The sequence below is a fragment of the Drosophila eugracilis genome, unplaced genomic scaffold (genome assembly GCF_018153835.1).
Source record: "Drosophila eugracilis isolate 14026-0451.02 unplaced genomic scaffold, ASM1815383v1 contig_2088, whole genome shotgun sequence".
NCBI classification, from domain to species: Eukaryota; Metazoa; Arthropoda; class Insecta; order Diptera; family Drosophilidae; genus Drosophila; species Drosophila eugracilis.
Genome location: NW_024572964.1, coordinates 3,345,099 through 3,365,861, shown reverse-complemented (window position 1 = coordinate 3,365,861; position 20,763 = coordinate 3,345,099). Strand labels below are relative to the sequence as shown.

The window sequence follows — 20,763 nt, the reverse complement described above, 5'->3', positions numbered from 1 at the left end:
TAAAGCTTCTTTAGTAATATGGCTTTTAACCTAAAATGTAACCTAGTTATTACCTATATGACATACATAACCGAAATCAACCCTTTACCTGATATGTGAAATTGCCAAAAGCATCAAAAATCGCAGCTCTAATCCATCAATCATCACTCAAGCATAAAGATATAATATCTCTATCAACTAAGAGCGTTAGATGAGAGCCAGCAATTACTCATCCTAACCATTTCTTGCCATATTTAGTAAGCCAATCTTTCACTTTGAGCAAATATTTAAAGTAAATGAAGCGAAGGAGAAACATGATGAGGTCGAGCCCATTGCTAATAAGCAAATCGGCTTATCCACTCTATAATAATTGCACATAATTGGGCATGTCTGGTCATAGCTCAGAGAATCTCAATCCAGCCTCCAAGCTACTGAAAAAAAGGCAAGCAACAACATTGACGAAATCCGCAATGTCAAGTCATGACTCGAACTTCCATTTCAATGTTCGCGATAAAGTCGATGATTAGGCGCAGCACACGCCCCAAAATGATGATGTGGGCAAAGAAATCTCGGCGGTGGCAGACCCGTCAAATGGCCAATTAATCACAGACCCCCGAAAGCTCAGCCAGAAACGAATACCGAACCAATGGACTTTCTTCCCAAACCCATCAATCACAATCTTCTGGGTCTTTAGTGGTAATTGTTTCGGCCAGCTCAAACAAACGGTGGCACACATCTTCTTTATATTACACTATTTATTACAAATTATCATTCATTTAGGGGCTACTTGGGGCAAATAATTTAATTAAATACTAGGCTCGTAACTAGATTTAGGTGTACGTAAAGCTGCGTCCTCGTAAAGTCGCTGACTAAATGTGTGCTAGCTAATTAAACGCGGTGGTCGTTGACTTCCATGTGGAACTCCCATCATGCGGAACAGCTCTCCATCAGCGGATCAGGCGTCTCGCCCGATACTTTGTCGGCAGCAGGGACATGGGATCCGTGTTGTTGGGCACCTCCCCAGCAACTCCTCCCACGGGTTGGCTATCGGTGAACTGACCCGTGGGGGCATAGGCTCCATAGGGATCCGATCGACTGGCCCATCCACCTGACTGCGATTCATACTGGTAACCCTGACCAGCTAGCTGAGCTTGTGTCTGGGCATTTCCGTGGATGTGCAGGTGAATCTCCTTGCTGGGTGGATGTCCATTGCCCTGACCGCTCAGTCCAGTGGGTCCCCACGATTCCTTGGCATGCGGATTCCAGCCTGGGTAGTTGAAGGAAGGGGCCGTGTGCTCATACTGTCCAAAGAGGCTCGACTTCAGGGTGATGAACTTGCCCAGAATAGCAATGGCATTCATGACTACCAGAACCTTAAGCAGGAAGAGAGACTTCATGCCAATGGCAACCAGGAAGGCAACCATGGCGGAGAGAACACCAAACTTGAAGATGATCGGGATCAGGGCCATCTGCAGGCGACGGATCTTGCCGAAGGTACGACCCTCTGAAAGGGAAATTAAGAATTAATATGAGTAAGATATTTAGATCAAATCTATTAATTAACTGCCTAGAAATCATTGAAGGAAAGACCATGAAACGAACCATTATTTCTTAAAGTGTCAGTGGCGCCAATTCCCAAATGAAATTCCGGCGGGTTTATCTCCCTCAACTGCTATAATTTCATCAATAAACAGAGCTGAACGCTCGGCTATGCGAAAGTCCAATAAAAAAACGAAAAATCGCAAACAACAACAGAGCCCAGCAAAAATATTTTCTCATCGTTTAGAGATGAGCCAGCCGCGTTTTGTTTTCTTATTTAATAAATAATTTGAGCGGCTCTAGAAAAGCTGCGGAAAGTGAAATTACAACCGGCGTCCGGCAGATATATATATCTCATATATATCCCAGTCACCGTTGACTTTTTTCTCAGCTCTTCTCTTCGTGTTAACACCTCTTAGCGGCTTTTTGCTGTTTGTTTAACCGCTTCGGGTTTCATTGAAAACGAAAGTGAGTCGAGAGGCAGGGCGCTGGGAAATCTATTTGAGTTTGATTAGAAAAGCCGCTAATCATTTGAGGTTTAGATGCAATCAGCCTGAATGAGACACGCACTGAGCTGATTTTAAACGACCTCACTAATTGCTGTGTACACAAAGAGAAAAGATGTCTTCATCTTAGTTACAAGAAATAAAGTCACATGTGGACTTGACATTTCAATTATATCACAGAAATGGTTAGGCTTCAGGCTGTTATGTCAGTTTTGTGTTATTAAAATTAATAACTTTAAAGGTTTATGATCAAATTAAGACAGTTTATATAACAAGTATCTTTAAGATACTTAAATAACTTGACTTTAAAACTCGTTTCAATAAGTTCAATCTGATTTTTCCCTGTGTAACCCCTTTAGCCTGCGTTTTGTTTTGATATTTGTTTTTTCATCTTTTGTTTTTTGGCGGGGGACTCACCCACAGCTGAGCTGCCGGACGTAGGCTTCCCGTCGTCGTTGTCGTCATCGCCGAAGAGGCTTTCACTCAGATCGCTGCGCAGCCAGCCCCACAGAGTGCGAACCATGCCCCAGACACTGAGATCTGTGGGATCGGTGGCTGCCTGAACTGCATTGGGGTTCTTGTTACTCGAAGCTGCAGCTTCTTTGTCTGCTGCATCCGCCGCCTGCTCCTCCGCCTCCTCCTCATCGTCGTCGTCATCGTCTTCCTCGTCATCACCATCATTTTCCTCCTCAATTGGCGATGCAACATCATCAGCCTCCGCCTCGGGCTTCTCTGAGGTTTTCTCGACCTTTTTGGTTATCTTGGCTCCTAAGGCACTGCTGAGGCAGCAAAAGGCCAACAGAAGCAGCAGCAACGAGTGCCGCGCACTTGAACTCTTTGTGAGAAACTGAAAGTGGAACCAACAGAGAAATTATATCAGTATGTGCCAGTGCTTGTCTCTCATTGTCCACGAGAAAGAAGAAAAAAAAACAACCATTTCATCATCGCAAGGTGCGGAAATTGCGTAAACAAAAGACTTAGGAAACGAACCTGTTGCCACCTTGCCGTGCCGTGGAACGCACTTTAGAATCCACTTTGAACCACTTCAACGGCTTGGGCTATAAAACGTTTTATGGCCCTGTCTGGGTGCGAAAGCATTTCCCATTTTTCGTTAACTGAACTTAACTGTTGTGTAATCCAAATATTTTTTAGTCTGATGGCAATTTATATGTAAATTTAAGAGGTTGCAAAAATATGTCATGCATTGTATAAAACAGTGATTTATATACCGAAAGAGGTAGCTGGATAAAGACAAAGTGAAATTTAAGCAGGTTATTTTGTTTAGACATTTGGCCAATAACATATAGGGTTAGTTCTTTGTGTTTGTTGACAAGCTAATGGGGGGTTAGTCTGCAAATTGCTACCTTAGAAGTAGTCTTTGATCTTAAGTTAAGTTAAACAAGCGACTTATAAAGAACTTGACATGGATTTAGCTGGGGAATATGCCTTGAGAGTATCTAGTATAAACTTTTATAGGAAATTCCTAACTAAAAGCCTAAGGGCCAGCCACCAAAGCCACAACTCATTGAGTATTAAGCATTCCCACCAAATTTCTTCAGAGCCAAGCTAAGCAACCTTCACTTCCACTTAGTGAAATCTGAATATGAACTACCTAAACCTTATCTCCGGCTAAAATATCTTTACCCAGAATACCCGAAAAAAAAACCGAAAGTCACGCGCTTTCCATTTTCAATTCACCTGCAGAACTCCCTATAAAAAAACTTCAAAAAAACACAATAATAATTGTTATAGCTAATAGGGAGACCCAAGAATATCCATGGGAATGGAACTATGCTAACCCAAAGACAATAAAGCCAACAAAAGGTAAACAAGTTATTTAGAGCTAACGGTTGGCTTCGTTCCCCAAAAAGAAGAATATCCATCACGCGCTGAAGATGTTTTAATTAACAGGGCCAGAAGAGAATTTGCATGGCTAAGAGTTCTCGACATAATTCGCATTCAGTTTGCATTATTTAATAAAAAATAGTTTATTTCTGGGCCTTTGTTAGGCCTCTTTGTTGTGAATGATTTGGTTTTTTATTTTTGGGCCAAATGCCTTTGTGCCCAATTTGTTTTGCCTCGAACTGTAAAAGGAAATCTAATTTGGCATGGCCTTGATTCAAATTTAAACGAGCGGGAAAATTGATTTGAATTTCATGTGGGCTTTTCATTTTCAAATGCGGGAAAACAAAGAAGAAAGTCTTTCCCCAGTGATGCAACGTTTTAACGAAGAAATGCATTGTTAAATACCGATTTATAGGCATTAATTGATTTGCATAATTTTCCAGTTCGGATTGACAGACCGAACTCGGTTTTTCGGCTTAGTTTCACTGCTAAGTTTATTTGTTTTAATCATAGGACCACAACCCTTTAATTAACATCTTCTTCTGGGCTGTTTCGTCATCTCGAAACTTGAACATTATCACATCTGACACACTCACTTTCAGGCCAGCTTCTCGAACTCTGTTATGGGTGAAATTTCGGTCGACGTTATCTGGCCCATATGTAAATATTAACCGAAAATATTTGCACTTGCTGCCGGGCAAGATTTCGCCTTGGGTTCCAGCGAAATGGTGCCGAAAAGCCATAAAATGCTTACCAACTGATGATTCGCTAGATTTAATCCGGTTGACAGGTATTAGTAACCTTTTTTTAAAAAAGATTTAAGGAAGTTTTTCTACTGGCAAACCTCAAAAAAAAATCCCCTTAGCCATTCATTTATTAAGTTAGCTGTTTAATTTGGCAACAATTTGGTATCGTTTCTGTCTGGCTGTTGGGATTACTTAACAATGGTAATGAAATCAACGAAATTAGCAAAATTATACCTAAATGTGATAAACATTATCACAGTCAGACATTTTGTTAATACCGCTAATCTGGCCAATGAAATGTTTATTGTTTAAAATATTAATTAGAGTAATCATAAATTCCCCAAACTTTCGCTTCACGTGGGTGTGTATCGTATGGCCACGGGTTTTATGATTTTATTACACATGCTGTGTAAACCCATAAAATCTAAGGTTTATCTCGGGTAATTATGCATCTGAGGCACGACTTTCTTCGTTCATTGCTGGGCTTGTCATAATAATAATATGAGCTAGTAAAGTTGTTAGTAACTCTTAGCCGATGATGCAATTAAATGGCACGTGGTTGAGGCAACCAATTTAACCATTCGACCATTATCTAATGTCAATATAATGTCGCAGTTCATGACACGACCGTGTGGCCGAAATGTGATTGTTTGGCCAAGTTAATAACAACTGGGGGATCTTGCCGACAATTGAAAAACTGGCCCGAATGAAAACACGCCTTAAAAGAAAGTTTGGCCTGGAACTAGCCAAACAAACAAGTGATTTTTGTGCCAAGAATTGTTAGCATTTGTCACACTGGCTTTTTGGCCAACCTTTTTGTGTGATTTGTGACTCCTTTTCTTTTCACGAGAGATTGAGGAAAAGCAATTTGGGACAGCCAATGCGTGCACAGAATGTCAATGAACAATGCACTGGAAAAGCGTATGTATGATATCTATATGTTTATCGTACAAAACTAGGTCAGTTTTACTTAAGTAAACTTATATTAGAGGCTTATTAAGGATCCATATCTTTTATGGCGGGAAAAATCAACCGAATGCCTCTTAATTTTCCCTCTGTGTGGCCAGCGAACTTATCTCCAGGCCTTAACTAATTTCGTACTCACCATAATGAAGGCTGTGACTCTTTGATTAGTATATGATAATTGCAACACTGGCTCTACGCTGTATCCTTGGTTATTTGTGACTGATTTGGACCACTTTCACGCGAATCTAAGGCAGACACGCAGATGTTGGCCAAAAACTAAATATATATACACACGAGATTGGAGTTGGCCAAGGAGTTTAGATGACTTGGAATTGAGTTCGCATGGAAAGCGACTGCAACGCTTGAGATGTGCCCGTTGACTGGCAATCTGAGCTGGCCTCGGCCACCAGGTAAGATCCACAGTCGCTGCCTCGGCCGGCGTCTCTGCTCGGACTTTTGGTGGATCCATGGTAGACCAGTCTTGGCCAAGTCGTCGCTTCTTCGCCGCGTGTTTGCTTGGCTACCAACTGGCACTCTCACAAAAAAGACCAGAGACACACGCTCTCCCAGTTACAATTTCGTTTTCAACACTTTCTTCACAATTTCCCCTAAACGCCAGCAGCCGCCGAAAAAACTGCAAAGTCAATGTCTCCATCTCTCGGCTTTATCTCTATCTGAATACCCAAGCTTTTTTCTGGGCTTCCTGTATCGGTTGGCTTTATTACGAATTGTCGTGCAATGGCTCAGAGCATGAAAACGCGTTTGGGGAACGTGACAAGACGCACAAACTGACGTCACTGAATGGGCGGCACTTGCACCCAGGGACCCCCCTTATGATTTGAATCAGTTTAAATCTGTAAATTTAGTCGACGCTATCATCGTTCTCTTTAAGTACAAAGAAGGTTTCTCAATCATTTCCCCATTACATTCAAAATAAATCACAATAAAATGAACTCCCAAAGACTAAGTAAGCCAAAAATGAATTCAGCTAATGAGAGAAAATAGACTCATCAGCCGCCATTGCTGCTGCACTTACTGCAGTCAAAAGAGTGAATTGCATTATTTGAAATCAGTTAATTGGTAACATAAAATAATTTAACAATTTCCCCAAAAAAGAGCATTACGAGAGGCCTTGAGAGATAAATGGATTTGGTGGCTTTCTCGTTTCGTGTTTCGCCTGCATGGTAAAGACCGATGGCAAACATTTTTGCCGGCTACCTTTTACAAGCCATCCGTTGCTTTGGGCCGCGTTTCGTGATTCGATTGTCTTGACCCATTTCCCCACTACGCAGTTTCTCTCTCTCTTTCTGTTCGGTTCCCCCCATCTCTTTCTTTTACGCACCCAAAACCATTCACATTCCCCGAAGATCATCTGTCTCAGGCAATTTGCATGATAATATTGTAGAATTTCTTTGGGTTCAAGTTCTATATTGAGAACCCTTTCATATGGCACCGAAATGTTATGATTTGTGGCCAATAATTGTCACAGTTCCGTGAGGAAGTTACAGTTATCCAGAACATTCTCTTGTCTAGCCTTGTTGCTCCAGAAAGGTCTCTTAATCTGAGAGCACCTGTTTGGTCATTTTATGATCTTCCACTTTATTAGCATTACATCAAATGGGGTTGCCACATATCGCTTACATAAACAATGCAGGTTCATTGCTCTGGGCGTCGTTGCAGTGTAATCCAAAGGTTTGTCCAAATCATTACATAATGCTGGCCAACTGGAACTAGCGATTGTCTGTGAAAACCGTTAAGTACACACAACCAGGGGTTCAGGTTCAGGTTCAGCCGGAGGTTGAGCTCTGGGTTCAGGTTTTCCGGTTCGTTTGATGGTTGCTCTATGACAGTGTCAACGAAACTTCTATACAGATATAGACCACCGAAAACATAGTTCTATTCAAAGGTTATCATAACGGTTCTCACACCTTTTCTGTTTTAGCCAGGTTAACATTCGGGATTATCAATATTGTTTTGATCACAAAATTTGCATTTTTATGAGGGACTCATATTTCCTGAGCTAGCTTTCATTCTTCAAAGGCAATTAGCTATCTTAAACGATCCAATTACATTTCTGATTTTCCCTTTTATGGGATAATTTCTGTAGATAAAGATTTTCTTTCGATTTAAGTTACTTCTCTTCTCAGATACTTCTCACCATTAGGTTATCTTAAGAGACCAATTGGCTTTGTAATTTACGAGGCAGTTTTGGGGAGTGAGCAATACAATAATGGGTGGGTATTGCCAGAAAAGTAGAGTGCCTTTTCCAGAGCTTTCATTTGTTTGTAAAAACTGAATAATTGGTTCACAAACTAGTGATAATAAAAGCAATTTGGCTTTAGGGTAGTTAGTTTGATAGTTAAGCTTTCAAACTTTCTAGTTTTTCTGTTTACAAAAATTACTATTATTCTCCCAACTAAACTTTAGAAAGATTATAGAAGTCCTGTTTTATATAAAAATGAATATTTTATTTGATTGGCTGATTATCTTAACGAATGAAAAACTCTTATCTTAAACTAAGGACTACTTCTTACCACTCGAGCCATAAACATTCGCATAGTAACTCTGCCAATTGGCACTGCTCAGAGAGGCATAGGGATTGTAGTAGTTGGTGTTGTAGTTAGTAGGATATAGGTACTGTCCAATCACATAGGGCCAGATGCGTATCTGTGTGTTGGTATAGGGACTCGGTGTTGTATACGTGCTGTAGTAGTAGGGATACGGCGTGGTCTGGTAGTAGTAGTTGTTCAAGCTGGCGAAAGTGGGACTAGCTGTGTAGTAAGGGTTGTATTGTGTGTAGTACTGGGCAGATCCAAGCTATAGGATATAGAAATTTACATAAACATTATATAGATTTGGTTATATACAGTTTATAACTTACCGATAGCAGGATTGCCGTGAAGAGCAGAGAAAGGCAGCTGGATTTGTGTGACATTTTGATGGAGATTCGCTTTCAAACTAACAACTCCCAACTCGGGCATTTCCAATTTATAAAAATGTGACTGGAGATCAGAGAGGTGACAATTTTCCGCCCCGCTGACAGATGCCAATTTTCGCAATTAAGCAGACAGTTTTTGTGGCCACTTCGTCATTGAACTTGACTCATCCGGGTTACGTGCGGTGCCAGCAACCAAATATTCTAGAGGGTTGTTTACCCATAAAAATGGCTTAAATCTATGTATAATGCCGGTGGATTCCCGTGACGTGTGCAACAACAACAAGAGTAAACATTAAACGAAATGAAATTACCGAAAATTGTGAAAAACATTTTGTTTAGTCAATTAATTAGGCAAGCATTAGGGTAGCAATTTGATTTTGTTTTTATTTCGATTTAAGATTGCTTACAAATACGAAGATTATTTGTAAATTATACAATAATGTGGCGAATGGCGGACCCATCCGAGGTTCTTCCGGGGCATTTCGAATGGAAAACTTATAGAAATGGAAATGGAAATGGAACTGGGTACCATCTCTATATACATTATATACACAACGCAACTCCTCCTCTCTCTCTCTCTCGCGATTCACGACTCAATCAATCAATTAAACTACAATACAAAAGTACAAAACGAAACTCAACAAATCGTCAACAAGGCGCTTAAATTAGTTTATATCTCATTTGCATGGAATTTTACAGATTTTCACACAGATTTTTCTGTTTTCTTTTTCAGTTACAATTACTCAGCGTTTTTCATACGGCGTTCGTTTTTTTAATTTAATTAGTTTGTTTTTTGCTTTTGAAGAGACAATAAATATGTAATTAATTGCAAGTCGTTTAGTAATCCTCGTCGTCTTCATCTGGCGGATCTGTGGCATAGGTCAGTTCGTTCAGGTAGAACCATTTCTGAAAGATAAAGTTACTTTAGATTAATCTTATCTTAAAATTATTTCAGCTAACTCACAGGTGACTCTGTGCAGTTGAAATTGTAGTCCCAGTCGCAGATTCTGTACTCCTGGTTAAAGCTCGTCTCGTTGGCGCACAGATGTGGAATCCGATTGCCCTCCTCATCGCACATGTGAAAGATCTGTTGTGTGGGAAAGATGTAGTATTAAGTATAGCATACTTTCAGGCACTTGAGAAAATCTCCTTAAAAGCTTGGCCTAAGCTCTGCAGTCTCTCTCTTTGGTATCTCACCTGGCAATTATACTCCATGTCGGCATAAAAGCCCACAGAACGCCTCTTGCAATCGAAGGAGAATGTTATGTTATCTAAATTCGTCCATTCCTTCGTCTTGTGATTTTGAAATACTGGACTGGCTGGCTCTTGGGCTTGAACCGCAATGGCGGCTAACAAGATGGGACCTAAAATTAATTGAGTTATGAGTTAATATGATAGATATTTATTAGAGTAACAGCTTATGAAACTAACATCTGATTTAGTAAAGAGTAGTGTATGTTTCGCTTTTCCTTTATCAAACATTTCATTCTAGACTTTACTGCAATGAAAACTCCTCTTTATGGATATGCCATTTTTCTGCTTACAAGCCACTAAGTACTTGTTTTTCCCAACCATAACATAAACCACTTTGGCCACCTGCAATTCCCCTTTTGTTTGGCCAAGCAGGTGTCTTGCCTTTTTCGCTGCTTCCTCCTATCTTCGCCCACATTGACCATGGCCAATTTCTTAAGTTATTTGGCTCACGCATGGCCCAAACACCGCGAGTGGGCCAAAATAAAGCCCCGATGACAGTCAGTTAACCGGCTGGCTTAATCGACGCACTTAGCATTTAATTTGTGTCCCCGTCGCCAGCTCGACTTCAAATTGAAGTCTTTATTGAGGCCACTACTCACCTAGTAAAACGCCGGAAAGCCATAAAATTCTATAACTGTAAACCATTTTTGTAGCGTTGGACATTTTGGCGTGAATTTTGTTTTTCTTCTTCTCCGCTTCTTGGCTGTCCGCTCCGTTTTGATATCAAACTGAAAATCCAAATCACGATCGTCTCACTCGCTCTCTCACTCTGTCGCTCGCACACTCTCCCTCTCGCTCGCTCTGCTGGCCTCTTGCTACGCGTCCATTTAGCTGGCTCTGTTTTCAATTAGGAAGCGTGTCGTTCGGTTTATGGCCGGCACATGGCTAAAATAGAGGCGGCAAGGTGGTAGAGAAAAAGAAAACAAAATCAGTTAGGATGGAAGTGAACTGCAAACTTGAAATTAGGCTATTTTGTATTATTTAAGAGGGTAAAATCGTGAATATTTTAATGTAGAACTGAGGGTTAAACAACTTTTAAACATATTTTGTGATAATTAAGTAAGATTTTTATAAGATTTTAAGGTTTTAAGGTCTATAGCTTCTAAAGTTTTAAATATCTTAATCAACATTTAGCCAAAACAAGGCTTTTAACTCGCTCTAATAAATATTAAACGCCTAACTGATGATGAAATTCTGGAAGTAAGACACCAAACATAGCAATATGTTTTCCTTCCTCCATCGACAGGTTGAAGTGGGCTTTCGGCCCATTACAAAACCAACCAGACGAGGCTTAGACGCAATTTACATGCCAAACCCACGCCAATGCCAGAGATTTTGGCTTGACTCATCATCATCATCATCGTCGTCAGCCGGATGTGTCATAGCAGCCATCTCCGCTAATTGATTTTCTTCGACGAGTAGCAGTTGCCAGAAGTTTTGTTACTCCGAAAATCGGTAACCCACACCTTGTCTGGGCTAACAGGATACAGTACTCCAACAATAGCTGACCCACTTTACAGCCATTCAAAATTCTCTTCTATAGCTCAAGTGCCATGAAATTGAAAAGCGCATATCTCATATTACCTGTATCTCAATATCAATCATAAGTTGTCAAATTAACAGAGGGCATTTGAAATGCTTTAAGCGCCATTAAAAGACAATCAGTCAATGGCAAAACCAATCAGCGAAAAGAATTTATTTATGCAAAAACTTGTTTGCTCATTTTTCTGGCGAATTGAATGATTTATTTTGGAATTTTTATTGCTGATTGTTTTATTTTTGTTTTGCTTCTTTTTTTTAGCAGCGAGTGAAAGAAGGCCTTTTACGACCTTGCAGACTCAATTAAATTGTCAACTGGCGATTCCCTCGGTTAATCCAAGTCTTTCACTCGGTGCCCAGGTAAATCCTTGACATTTTATCGCAATTTATGGCCTCTGGTTGCGTAGATGATGTCGATGGCTGAAAGGCCACGGCAGATCCCAGACGAAATAATCGTAAATTGTTTTTTTATCTCGCCCTCCCTCGCAACTAATTTTCAGCGCCAGGAGTTGCGAGTCCGCCTGCCTGCAACCAAAATGAATGATATGCACATTTTTTCCTTTGGTTTCCATCTCTCTTGCAGTCCATGAGTCAATGATGAAGTGAAGGCGGTCTTAAGGCGACGTAAAAGGTCATCAGCGCCAGGCGAGGCAAAAAGCCATCTTCACGCAAAACTGGTGGTAAACTGGTGGATCATGGCTAGCAGGAGGGCCGGGATGAGGGTCTCGGGTTTCGGGAACAAAGAGGCGCCTCCGAGATGACACAGCAGCCATCCAGCTGTCCATTTGGGCAGCTTGTCTTTCACCGTTTTCAATGACCATGGCATGGCGATGGCGCTGGCGCTGGCGCCTGTGACAATTGGTCAAAAGTCCGCTTAAAAGTCTCCTCAAAATTCAACTTAAAAAACCGCCTTCTCAAAAACTCTTTTGACTGTTTCCGCAAAAGTCGACTCAAACATATTTCGTGTCGTAGTTTCGGGCTAATGGGAAAACACTCAAGCAGCTTAAAGTGACGCCCACAAATCCTTAAGAGGGGCTTCAAGCCGAAAAGGTAATTGATTTTAACGGATTTCACACACGGCTTCGTTAAGGGGCGTTAAGTAATTAGTTAATACTGCATTTCAAATCGATTAAGCTTCCTTTGAATAATGAAGAAAGACTTTTTAAATATTCAAGAAATTAGTTTAAGAAATGGGAAATGACTATTATTCTCATATGGAATTCTTTGATGTTCCCAATGTCATCTATGATGGAATTTTTCACATAAGTTGCCAAGTTAATTATTTTCTTTATTCAAAATTACCATCAAGGGCATTCAAACTTCGTTACTAGCTGCTTTAAAGAAGATGCCTCACTACGGATATCCCTCCAAATATTCATGGCATCCTCACTTTTGACATTTTCTGACAAGCGTGAGAAGCGGCTGCCACGAAGCCTCTACAGACTATAGACGCTAGACTCTAGATGCTAGACTCTAAGCTCTAAAGAGACCCATCTGGCTTGGTCCATCGATTGGCTTTGGCTGGTTCTGCTGGCCAAGCAAATTCCTGAGCTGCAACCGCTGGCAAGACTTTGGGCCATCTGCATGCCACGAGCATGTGCGGCATTAATTTTGAAAACACATTTTGAAAGTCTCATTTTACATTTTATGTTTTGTTTGGGCTTTGTGCCTGCTTTGGGCCACGTTGATTGGCTTTGCGGCTGATTCGGAAGTTCGCTGGCGTTGCCTTGCGAAACATCGCACTAATTTGTTAATTTCTGACGCGTAACCGAAGGCGCAATGTTTTATGGCCTTTTGGCTCGGGTTATTTATGTTAATTTTATAAATTACATTATTTCTTGATGAAACAAAGGGAAACGAGAAAAGAAAGTAATGGCCTTGACTTCTGGAAATTGTAGTTTTTTAGGGGTTTGGGTTTGGAGTTTTCTTAGGCATAAAGCAGCACTTTTTTATATTATTTTAACTTAGTTTAAGTAATGTTTCACAAGATATCAAGATTATATTTGACTTTATCATAACATTACATCACTCTTTGATGATTTCTTGCACTGCAAATATTGTTTATAACTTCGTTTTGGCCCAAGGTTGATTGCATTTCGCCAATAATTTATTTATTTAAGCTAGAAACTAGTTGGTTTTTGAGTTTAATATCCTGTCTTGATTAGGAAAGTTTGTTTGTCATTGTTTATTAAACAATTAGCTGCCAAGTAAGCTAATAAGAAAAAATCAAAAAACTTAACAAGACCGAGAGAGGAGGCAATTTGAAACTTATTTGCGCTTTTTTCTCCTACCATGGCCTAGCATGTGCAACAAAGTAAAATGAATTGGCAAGAAAAGCAAGGAGGAAAAGCCGAGAAAATGATTTCACGTATGTGTGTGCAGCGGCGGAAGCGTCGCTAATTGGCGGAACTGCCGCTCAGCGTCGGCAACAATGGCTGGAAAAATAAAAAGCGGCAGAAATATGTTGAAACCCGGCGATGACGACACCTGAGATGGCTTATTGCCACCGCCCCTGCCGGATTGGATCTGGGATCTCGGATCATGTATCTCGCATCTCGGATAGATGGCCAACACTTGCATAACCGGGCGGCAAACATGGCCTAATCATCTCATCCGACTCCCAAGTAGCGGTTAGCCAAATTGATTAGGCCGACAGCGTTGACACTTCAGACTTGGACTTTTGTTTGTTTTGGGAAAAGCATAGCAAAATGGCAAAAAAAAAAGTGAACAAAGCGACGCCGTTTAATTGAGCGGCGATCCAAATGAAAACCCGCTCGACAGGCCAACCCACCCCCTCTGGCAAACCAACCCACCGCCCGTTCCAGGCTACGACGATTATTGGCCTTGAAAATTCGGTACGCAGAAATGCGCTTAATGCGAAAAATCAATATCGCTAAAAACACAAACACACATTCATACACACATCCCCGGCAGCAGCAAGTCAACAAGAAAAAAACAAACTTAAAAGCCAACTAAAAAGTTGATCGCTCGGCTCAGAAAGAAACCGGCTCAAACTCGGACTTGTACTAAAAGCGAGCTGATCAAAAGCAAATTTTAAAACGATTCAGCTACACCAAAGCCCGCGAGTTTAACATAAATTGTTATAAACAAAACTTAAACTAAATTATAGACGCCAGCAGAGACTCTAACTTGCTGGGAAATTAAGAAATATTTAAATATATATCTTGATTCATAATTATATTTAAGCAAAATGAAAAACCACACTTTGGCAAGCTTTATAAGCATTTAGAAAATATAAAAAACAGCTTAGCAAAAGCCTTAGGTGTGTTAAATATATATTTAAAAAAAGATTAAGGCAAATCTCAGGAAATTATGTGTTTAAAAAAATGTAGGAGTTAGACATTGATATTGAAAATTATATAAAAACGAAGAGCCTTTGTTATGCATAAATTAAAATAAAATCAATAAATAAATAAAGAAATATAAACCATTTTGAAGATTCATGGTTGGAAATCCTAGATCTTAACCCAACAATAACTCAGCAGAAACTCAAATCTTCCAAGAGCTTGGCTTTAAGGTTTAAGAATACCCAAGTGCCACCTTCCCAGGCTGATACCGAGTGGCACCGCTAATGATGCGATTATTTTCCTACCCAAAACATATAACATTTAAAGCCAATTGACATCTGTCCGACATAATAATTAAGTTGGGCCATAAAGAGCTTGTCAGCTTAAGACCATGTTTCTATGGATTATTTTTCGAGTCACAACAGCCCAATAATTTAAGGAAACCGATCGTCGCGATCGATAAATAATGAATATATGCGACCGTAGATCTATGAAAATGGGGAAACACCGCTTGGCAAAGGAGAGGAAATCGATTTTCAATGGTCAAGTTTAAAGAAAGTCAGGTGACAACCCGTTTGGCACTGGGAAAATATAAGCCAATTAATTACTGCATCTTAATTTCTTGTTTATATAACCATATATCAATGCAGATCGCTGACTTACCAATTAAATGAGAAATACAAATAATAAATGGTTCAGGTTCAGGTTCAGGTACAGGCACTGCACTGCACAGTAGCTTTAAAAAGAACACTGATTTATGGTTTAATCTGAAAAACCTTCCTTGGGTACGGCAATCGGTGAATAGATATTAATAAGCATAGTGCCCATTGTTAGCCCGAAAAGTGTGTGACCAGGAAATGGAGGTGGGGAGCTGGAAAGCGGCCTCAAAAGGTCGCACGAATACGAAAACTAATAATTAATTAAAATTCCATTAAGTGCGGCAAGATAGCCGCCAAGAAGCATTGATCGATCACACAATGCCAATTCAGTGATTTAAATGCCATCAGCAGCTGCCACAAAAGAAAAGACCGATCGGCTACCGATCATCAGATATATATATATTTTTTTTTGACAAGCAAGATCCCCCAGACGATGTCCATCCGTCATTAACATATCAGCATTAGTGCTCCGCCAGAAATAACAATCGTTACAAGGGCAAAACAGCCATCACCCGGCGTTGATGCCGATGAAATATTTCAGTTAGTCAGTCAGTCAGTTATCTGGACAGATAGATACCCATCGCTGGCTATAAGCTGATATTTTTAGATTCGCCACGGTAACATCTCATTGAAGTTGCCCTTCCTCACGCCAAAGATCTGACAACCCTCAACAAGCCGAAAGATCGCAAATCATCCAATTTGTAGTGCGAATTTGCCCTGTGGCTGCCTTTTCAAGTTGGGTATTAGGCCTGCATCCCAGAGATACAAAGATACCAAGCCGTCAAATCATTAGACATTGATGTTGCCACGGAAATCAACATTTTGCAAAGGCTATATATTTATATATATATATTTATTTATTTCGCAATCTTGTATTAAATCTTAAGCCTTAAACTTGTCGGACTTGTTGGCTAGCTTTTCTGCAAGAAATAAGTGTGCTATTGAGATCAACATTTGTTCGTGAGCAGGGGGAACTTTTCAGGCCTTCCATTCGTTCTTGGGGCTTTTTGCTGGCCAACTCATTTTAGCATTAGTCACTAACTTGTTGGGTAGCTAGGCAAGGACATAAGTTAGGCAGAGATGTGACCCTTTCCAGGAAATGGCTTAAGCTGTGGCTTGCTGACGATGTCTAGAAATCTTTAAATTTGCTACCAACAAGATCCGGTTAAGAAATGTTTAAGTTTTCCTAAAGTTATTGCCATAAAAAGTCAAACCAATGCCTTACACTTTTTAAGACATCGGAAGTATTGGCCAAACATCGTGATCTAGAGCAGATTTTATTTCACTTTTATAAAAACAAAAAGGCGTTTAAAGGCTGCTTGATCTTAATATTTATCTTTGAAAAACACACCAATCTATTTCGATGCTTGTTGTATAACAAGTTCCGATGCTCTGCACATTTTAGCACCAAATTTATGATCGCACAGTCGAAAATCTTTCCGCGACGACCATAAAATGAGTGTGACGCAAACGGTAAATCCATAATTAAAATGAATTAGTTAACATAAATTGAATAATTTATCGGTGCGATTATTCCGATTAAGATTGTTTGTCTGCCAAAAAGTAACTTTGTTCTGGAAACAACAACTTCACTTGGCATTTGCTGGCGATTGGCTGGTATGTGGCAAAACGATTCTGGTTTCATTTCTCAATTGCGAATGTAAGCTGAACCGGTTGAAGCGAAACCCTTTTGGTAGAGTTCAAGGCTCGCCACGTGTCGTATACGTGATGTGCCGGCACTTGGGCAAATCCAAAATCCAAGTCTGGGTATCCACACGTTGCAGTAAACACTTTTCACACAATTAAACAGCAGCAGCACTCAGGCATTTAGACATTTAGCCATTCAGCCAGCGGGCAACATTAACTAACTAACTTGTAATGTGGCAGCAATAAATTTTATGTAAATCGCCGCTTTTTTTGTGCAGTTTAAGTCCCATTGCAGCTACAATCTGCGAGCTGCGAGCTAAACAATGCAAATAAATTACGGCTGCGGGTACGGATACTTTGCTAGCTGATGTGCAATTGAACGCAGAGATGAACACACACATATATGTTGGCAACAAAAAATGGGAGAAGAAATAACAAAACACCCGCCATCGCAAACACAGATACTCGTACTAGGCAAAAACGCAGAGATTTTCCAAGAATGCGCCGCACAGCTGCACTTAGAGATGCATTTTCTGGTGGTGCTTGCTTAGTTTAGGCAAGAAAAGAGTCTTAAAAGGTGTCCTAGAATGTTCTTCTTATAAGTAGAAGAAATCTTTCCTAAAATGATTTCAAGTATAGATTAGCAAGTCTATTATCCAGATCCTCAAGTAACATTTGTGGTATAAAATCTCAATAAATGAAAACTTCTTAAATATAAATCCTTAGTTTTTCACAAGATTTTTTCCCAGTGCCCGACGAGCGGGTGGCTGCTGTGACTCTCAATCTCAATCTCAATCCCCATCCACTCTCAGCTGCTGTGGCTGTTGCATTTAACCTGCACCACCAACAACCAATGCAAGCAACAAGTTATTTTTGTCCAAGTCATCGATTGCATGGCAGCCTTTGGCTTCGTCTTGGCTATGAGCAGTAAATGCAAGTGACTCCATTGGATTGTTTTTTATACAATTTACCAAAGAATTTACACATTCCTATCGTAGTTGGGGTTTTAGGGATCTCACTACCACTAACCACTGAGAAAAGCAAACTGAAACCAGCTTTGCGAAAACAGAACTTGCTAATTGAAAAAAATGCTCTAAAATTATAACGAAAAATGGAACTTTGCATAAAATTAATACTAATAAGTGTTATCGCACAAAAACAAGTTTGTTTTAGCCATAAGGTCAAACTATCAAAGCTCCCAAAATGGTTTAATAAAATCACCTAAAATATTGGTTAGCAAGCCAATTAGCCTGAAAATAGTTTAGATATTAATGAGCAAGTCTATTAGTTTGGGATGCTGGTCAGTCAGTGTCTCTCAATTACCTTTTTGTATATATTTTTCTATATATTTTTAATATTTTAGTTTACAGATAAATCTCAACTTTAATCACATCCATTATAATATTCCGCCTTCGCCTCTTTACCGCTTTTATTTATTGATCAAGATTGTTGTGACACGCAAGCATAAATTCTTAGGTATAATTTAAATTAATGACAGCGTTAATTTATTAATATTTTTCATTTTTGTCTTCCATAATTTCATGAATAAAACAAAACTGATCATAGTTAAGATTTATGCTGATATTAACACATACGTATTTAGTTAAGAAACGTTTTCGGTTTTTCTTAGTTTGAATTTTGTTTTTAAACTTTTAGTTTAGACACTCATTGGAGAACTTCATTGTGATATTTATACTTATTTTTACTTCACTTATTTACTTTATCTAATAAAAAACCTAATAAACTAAACATTTTCCATAAAACAGCTACTTTTTGGATCACATTTTTCCCTGCTAGGCAAGCTCAGATCGTATGACAGGTGGCCCCCCGCTGGGGCAACTTGTTTACTCGTTCTTTTGCATATTCATGTGGCAGATGTGACGGCTAGTCGCCAGCATCATTGTGATGTGCTGTTGAATGTTGAATGGCAAAGTTTAAGTTACTGATCCGAGCCAGAAAAGCCACTCGAACACCTCCTAATGACGGCCGCTTACGCAAATTGCTCCGATTTGTGACAGATTTTGGTGTTTTGGTAGGCATTGAATTATGCTAATGGCGCCAATGGCAATACATCATTATGTGCGTGGCCCGCAGATCGTTATGTAAGTTTCAATTTGGAGCAAACGCACACAGGCACACGCATTATATAAGAGAGATTTGCAGGCTGCAGTTTGCCAAGGGGCCTACCTTGATTTAGAGGTTGCACTGTCTCGGCTGGGTATATCCAAAAATCCAAAAATTAAATCCAAGTCACTGAGGCACTGCAAACGACTTTCTTGCCAAATCTCGAGGCTGGCGCTTAATTATTTTTGAAAACGCATTTGCATAAGATTTTCTCGCTGGGCATATGGATATATATACTCGTCTATATATATACAAAACGATATATAAAATTTGCGTTGATATTTTATGTAATAAACACTGGAAAAACTATTGCTATTATTACGATGGCGCGCGGATTGCTATGGCTATTTCACCAGCCAGAAAACGGCAACAAAATATATTTTATATATATATATATATCTATATAAATATAGCTCTTTCTTCACACGCACACACACAAGTCGCGAGACGGCTTGAATCGAATCGCGTATCCGTCGGATGCAAAGATACAAAGATACAAAGCCAAAGTTAAAGTTAAAGTTAAAAGACAAAGCAACAACCGTTCGCTCAAGCGCCCGTTGAACGAATAAAACGGCCCAACAAAACTTGGCCCAAACACTTGACTTGGTCGGCGATAAAAAAAACACACAAATCGAATAAGCCAGGCCAAAACAAAGACAAGGCAAAGACAACAAAGTCAGAAAAATGTCTGCAAAGACAGGCGCGAAATGAAAAGTGTTTCGTTGGTTAGTTTGTCTTTACCGTGTTTGCCGTGGCTTTTTGGCCAATATGCATTTGTGTTGGCCTCGTTAGCTTACGGTATGTAGTCTTTTGGCCCGGAGACGTGAAAACGTTTGCAAAGTCAGCGCTCAACTGGTTCGCAGGCCGCCGCTCAAATTGGTTTTATACGCGGATCGGATCGGATCGTATCCGAATATCCATTCGCTCTCGAATGGAGCGCACTTGTATCTCAGAGATACATCCGCTGCATTCGCAATGGCCCAAAAGAGATGGCCATTGAGGTAGGTTTACACGCCCGCAGACTCCGTCGACTGTGGTGTACTTTGGCTTTGCCTTCGGCTCGGTGTTGCCAACTGGTTCCACTTTGGCCTGAGTTGAGTTAAGACTCAAAGCTGTGGCCCATTCAAAATTCAGTCACTTCATATAGGGAAGTTCATGGCTAGGCAAATGGGCGAATACTGATTAGCCAGTTCCATCTGCCAACTTTCTGACGCATTCAGCTACCAGTTCTGGATGGAGATATGTTTTTATCACCTTCTTAAATACTCTGCGAAAGGGTATTGCCATTTAAGGGGCGCCTTTACAAGTTTTGTTGAAGGTTTTTATAAGTTTTCTTTATTTCTTATTTTAAAATCAGAAACTAGCAGCATTTTGGTGAGTATTTTTCTACTCTTTAAGTAACTATTTTTTTAGAATTGAAGAGTCTTACATAGTTTATCAAAAATGTTTACCCTTTTCAAAGCAAAGCTGAATAGGAAGCCTGTTCTCTAGATGGTTCGATTTTAATGGCTATCAAATATCACAAAAGTCATCTAATTCTGATTGCAGATTCTGAGGTGATAAACTTAAGTGTATTTCAGCTATCGGGCTGTCCACCTCCGCCGTCCTTCCTTTCTCGTTTTTAATTAACATAATTAAAATAAAATAAAGGCGAGCACTGGCCACAGCCGCAAAATGTATACTATAAACTGAAATTAGCATGAGAACAACTTT

The 20,763-nt window shown here is 39.9% G+C and overlaps 3 protein-coding genes across 7 annotated transcripts; all 3 read right to left on the bottom strand.

Moving 5' to 3' along the window:
* Positions 1-722: 722 nt before the first annotated feature.
* LOC108107599 lies at positions 723-5,949 on the bottom strand. 2 transcript variants are annotated; one of them, XM_017215162.1, is made up of 3 exons: positions 5,721-5,949; positions 2,442-2,871; positions 724-1,483 (listed from the first exon to the last, which is right to left on the bottom strand). In XM_017215162.1, the coding sequence occupies exons 1-3, from the start codon at positions 5,721-5,723 to the stop codon at positions 927-929; spliced, it is 990 nt and encodes a 329-aa protein (XP_017070651.1). In that variant the 5' UTR covers positions 5,724-5,949; the 3' UTR covers positions 724-926. The 2 variants fall into 2 exon arrangements, with proteins under 2 accessions (XP_017070652.1, XP_017070651.1); XM_017215163.1 differs by lacking the exon at positions 2,442-2,871 and having other exon boundaries at positions 723-1,483.
* A 2,129-nt stretch (positions 5,950-8,078) lies between these two features.
* LOC108108241 lies at positions 8,079-8,795 on the bottom strand. The gene is made up of 2 exons (XM_017216211.1): positions 8,463-8,795; positions 8,079-8,398 (listed from the first exon to the last, which is right to left on the bottom strand). The coding sequence occupies exons 1-2, from the start codon at positions 8,514-8,516 to the stop codon at positions 8,105-8,107; spliced, it is 348 nt and encodes a 115-aa protein (XP_017071700.1). The 5' UTR covers positions 8,517-8,795; the 3' UTR covers positions 8,079-8,104.
* Positions 8,796-8,877: 82 nt separating this feature from the next.
* On the bottom strand, positions 8,878-19,910 carry LOC108108240 (U-scoloptoxin(01)-Er1a). 4 transcript variants are annotated; one of them, XM_041818008.1, is made up of 6 exons: positions 19,848-19,873; positions 19,114-19,347; positions 10,373-10,658; positions 9,717-9,883; positions 9,484-9,606; positions 8,878-9,425 (listed from the first exon to the last, which is right to left on the bottom strand). In XM_041818008.1, the coding sequence occupies exons 3-6, from the start codon at positions 10,434-10,436 to the stop codon at positions 9,357-9,359; spliced, it is 423 nt and encodes a 140-aa protein (XP_041673942.1). In that variant the 5' UTR covers positions 10,437-10,658; positions 19,114-19,347; positions 19,848-19,873; the 3' UTR covers positions 8,878-9,356. The 4 variants fall into 4 exon arrangements, with proteins under 4 accessions (XP_041673942.1, XP_017071697.1, XP_017071698.1 ...); XM_017216208.1 differs by having other exon boundaries at positions 19,114-19,910; XM_017216209.1 differs by lacking the exon at positions 19,114-19,347 and having other exon boundaries at positions 19,792-19,910.
* Between the last annotated feature and the right edge of the window lie 853 nt (positions 19,911-20,763).

Bases quoted from the DNA above. Each gene is read 5' to 3' on its own strand.
- LOC108107599 (XM_017215162.1), bottom strand. The intron at 1,484-2,441 runs GTGAGTCCCCCG...TTTCCCTTTCAG, and splicing joins GTCCGGCAGCTCAGCTGTGG to AGGGTCGTACCTTCGGCAAG.
- LOC108108240 (XM_017216208.1), bottom strand. From the start codon at position 10,436: ATGTCCAACGCTACAAAAATGGTTTACAGTTATAGAATTTTATGGCTT. The intron at 9,607-9,716 runs GTGAGATACCAA...CCCACACAACAG, and splicing joins ACATGGAGTATAATTGCCAG to ATCTTTCACATGTGCGATGA. The intron at 9,426-9,483 runs GTGAGTTAGCTG...TTTATCTTTCAG, and splicing joins TCAACTGCACAGAGTCACCT to AAATGGTTCTACCTGAACGA.
- LOC108108241 (XM_017216211.1), bottom strand. From the start codon at position 8,516: ATGTCACACAAATCCAGCTGCCTTTCTCTGCTCTTCACGGCAATCCTG. The intron at 8,399-8,462 runs GTAAGTTATAAA...TATATCCTATAG, and splicing joins TCACGGCAATCCTGCTATCG to CTTGGATCTGCCCAGTACTA.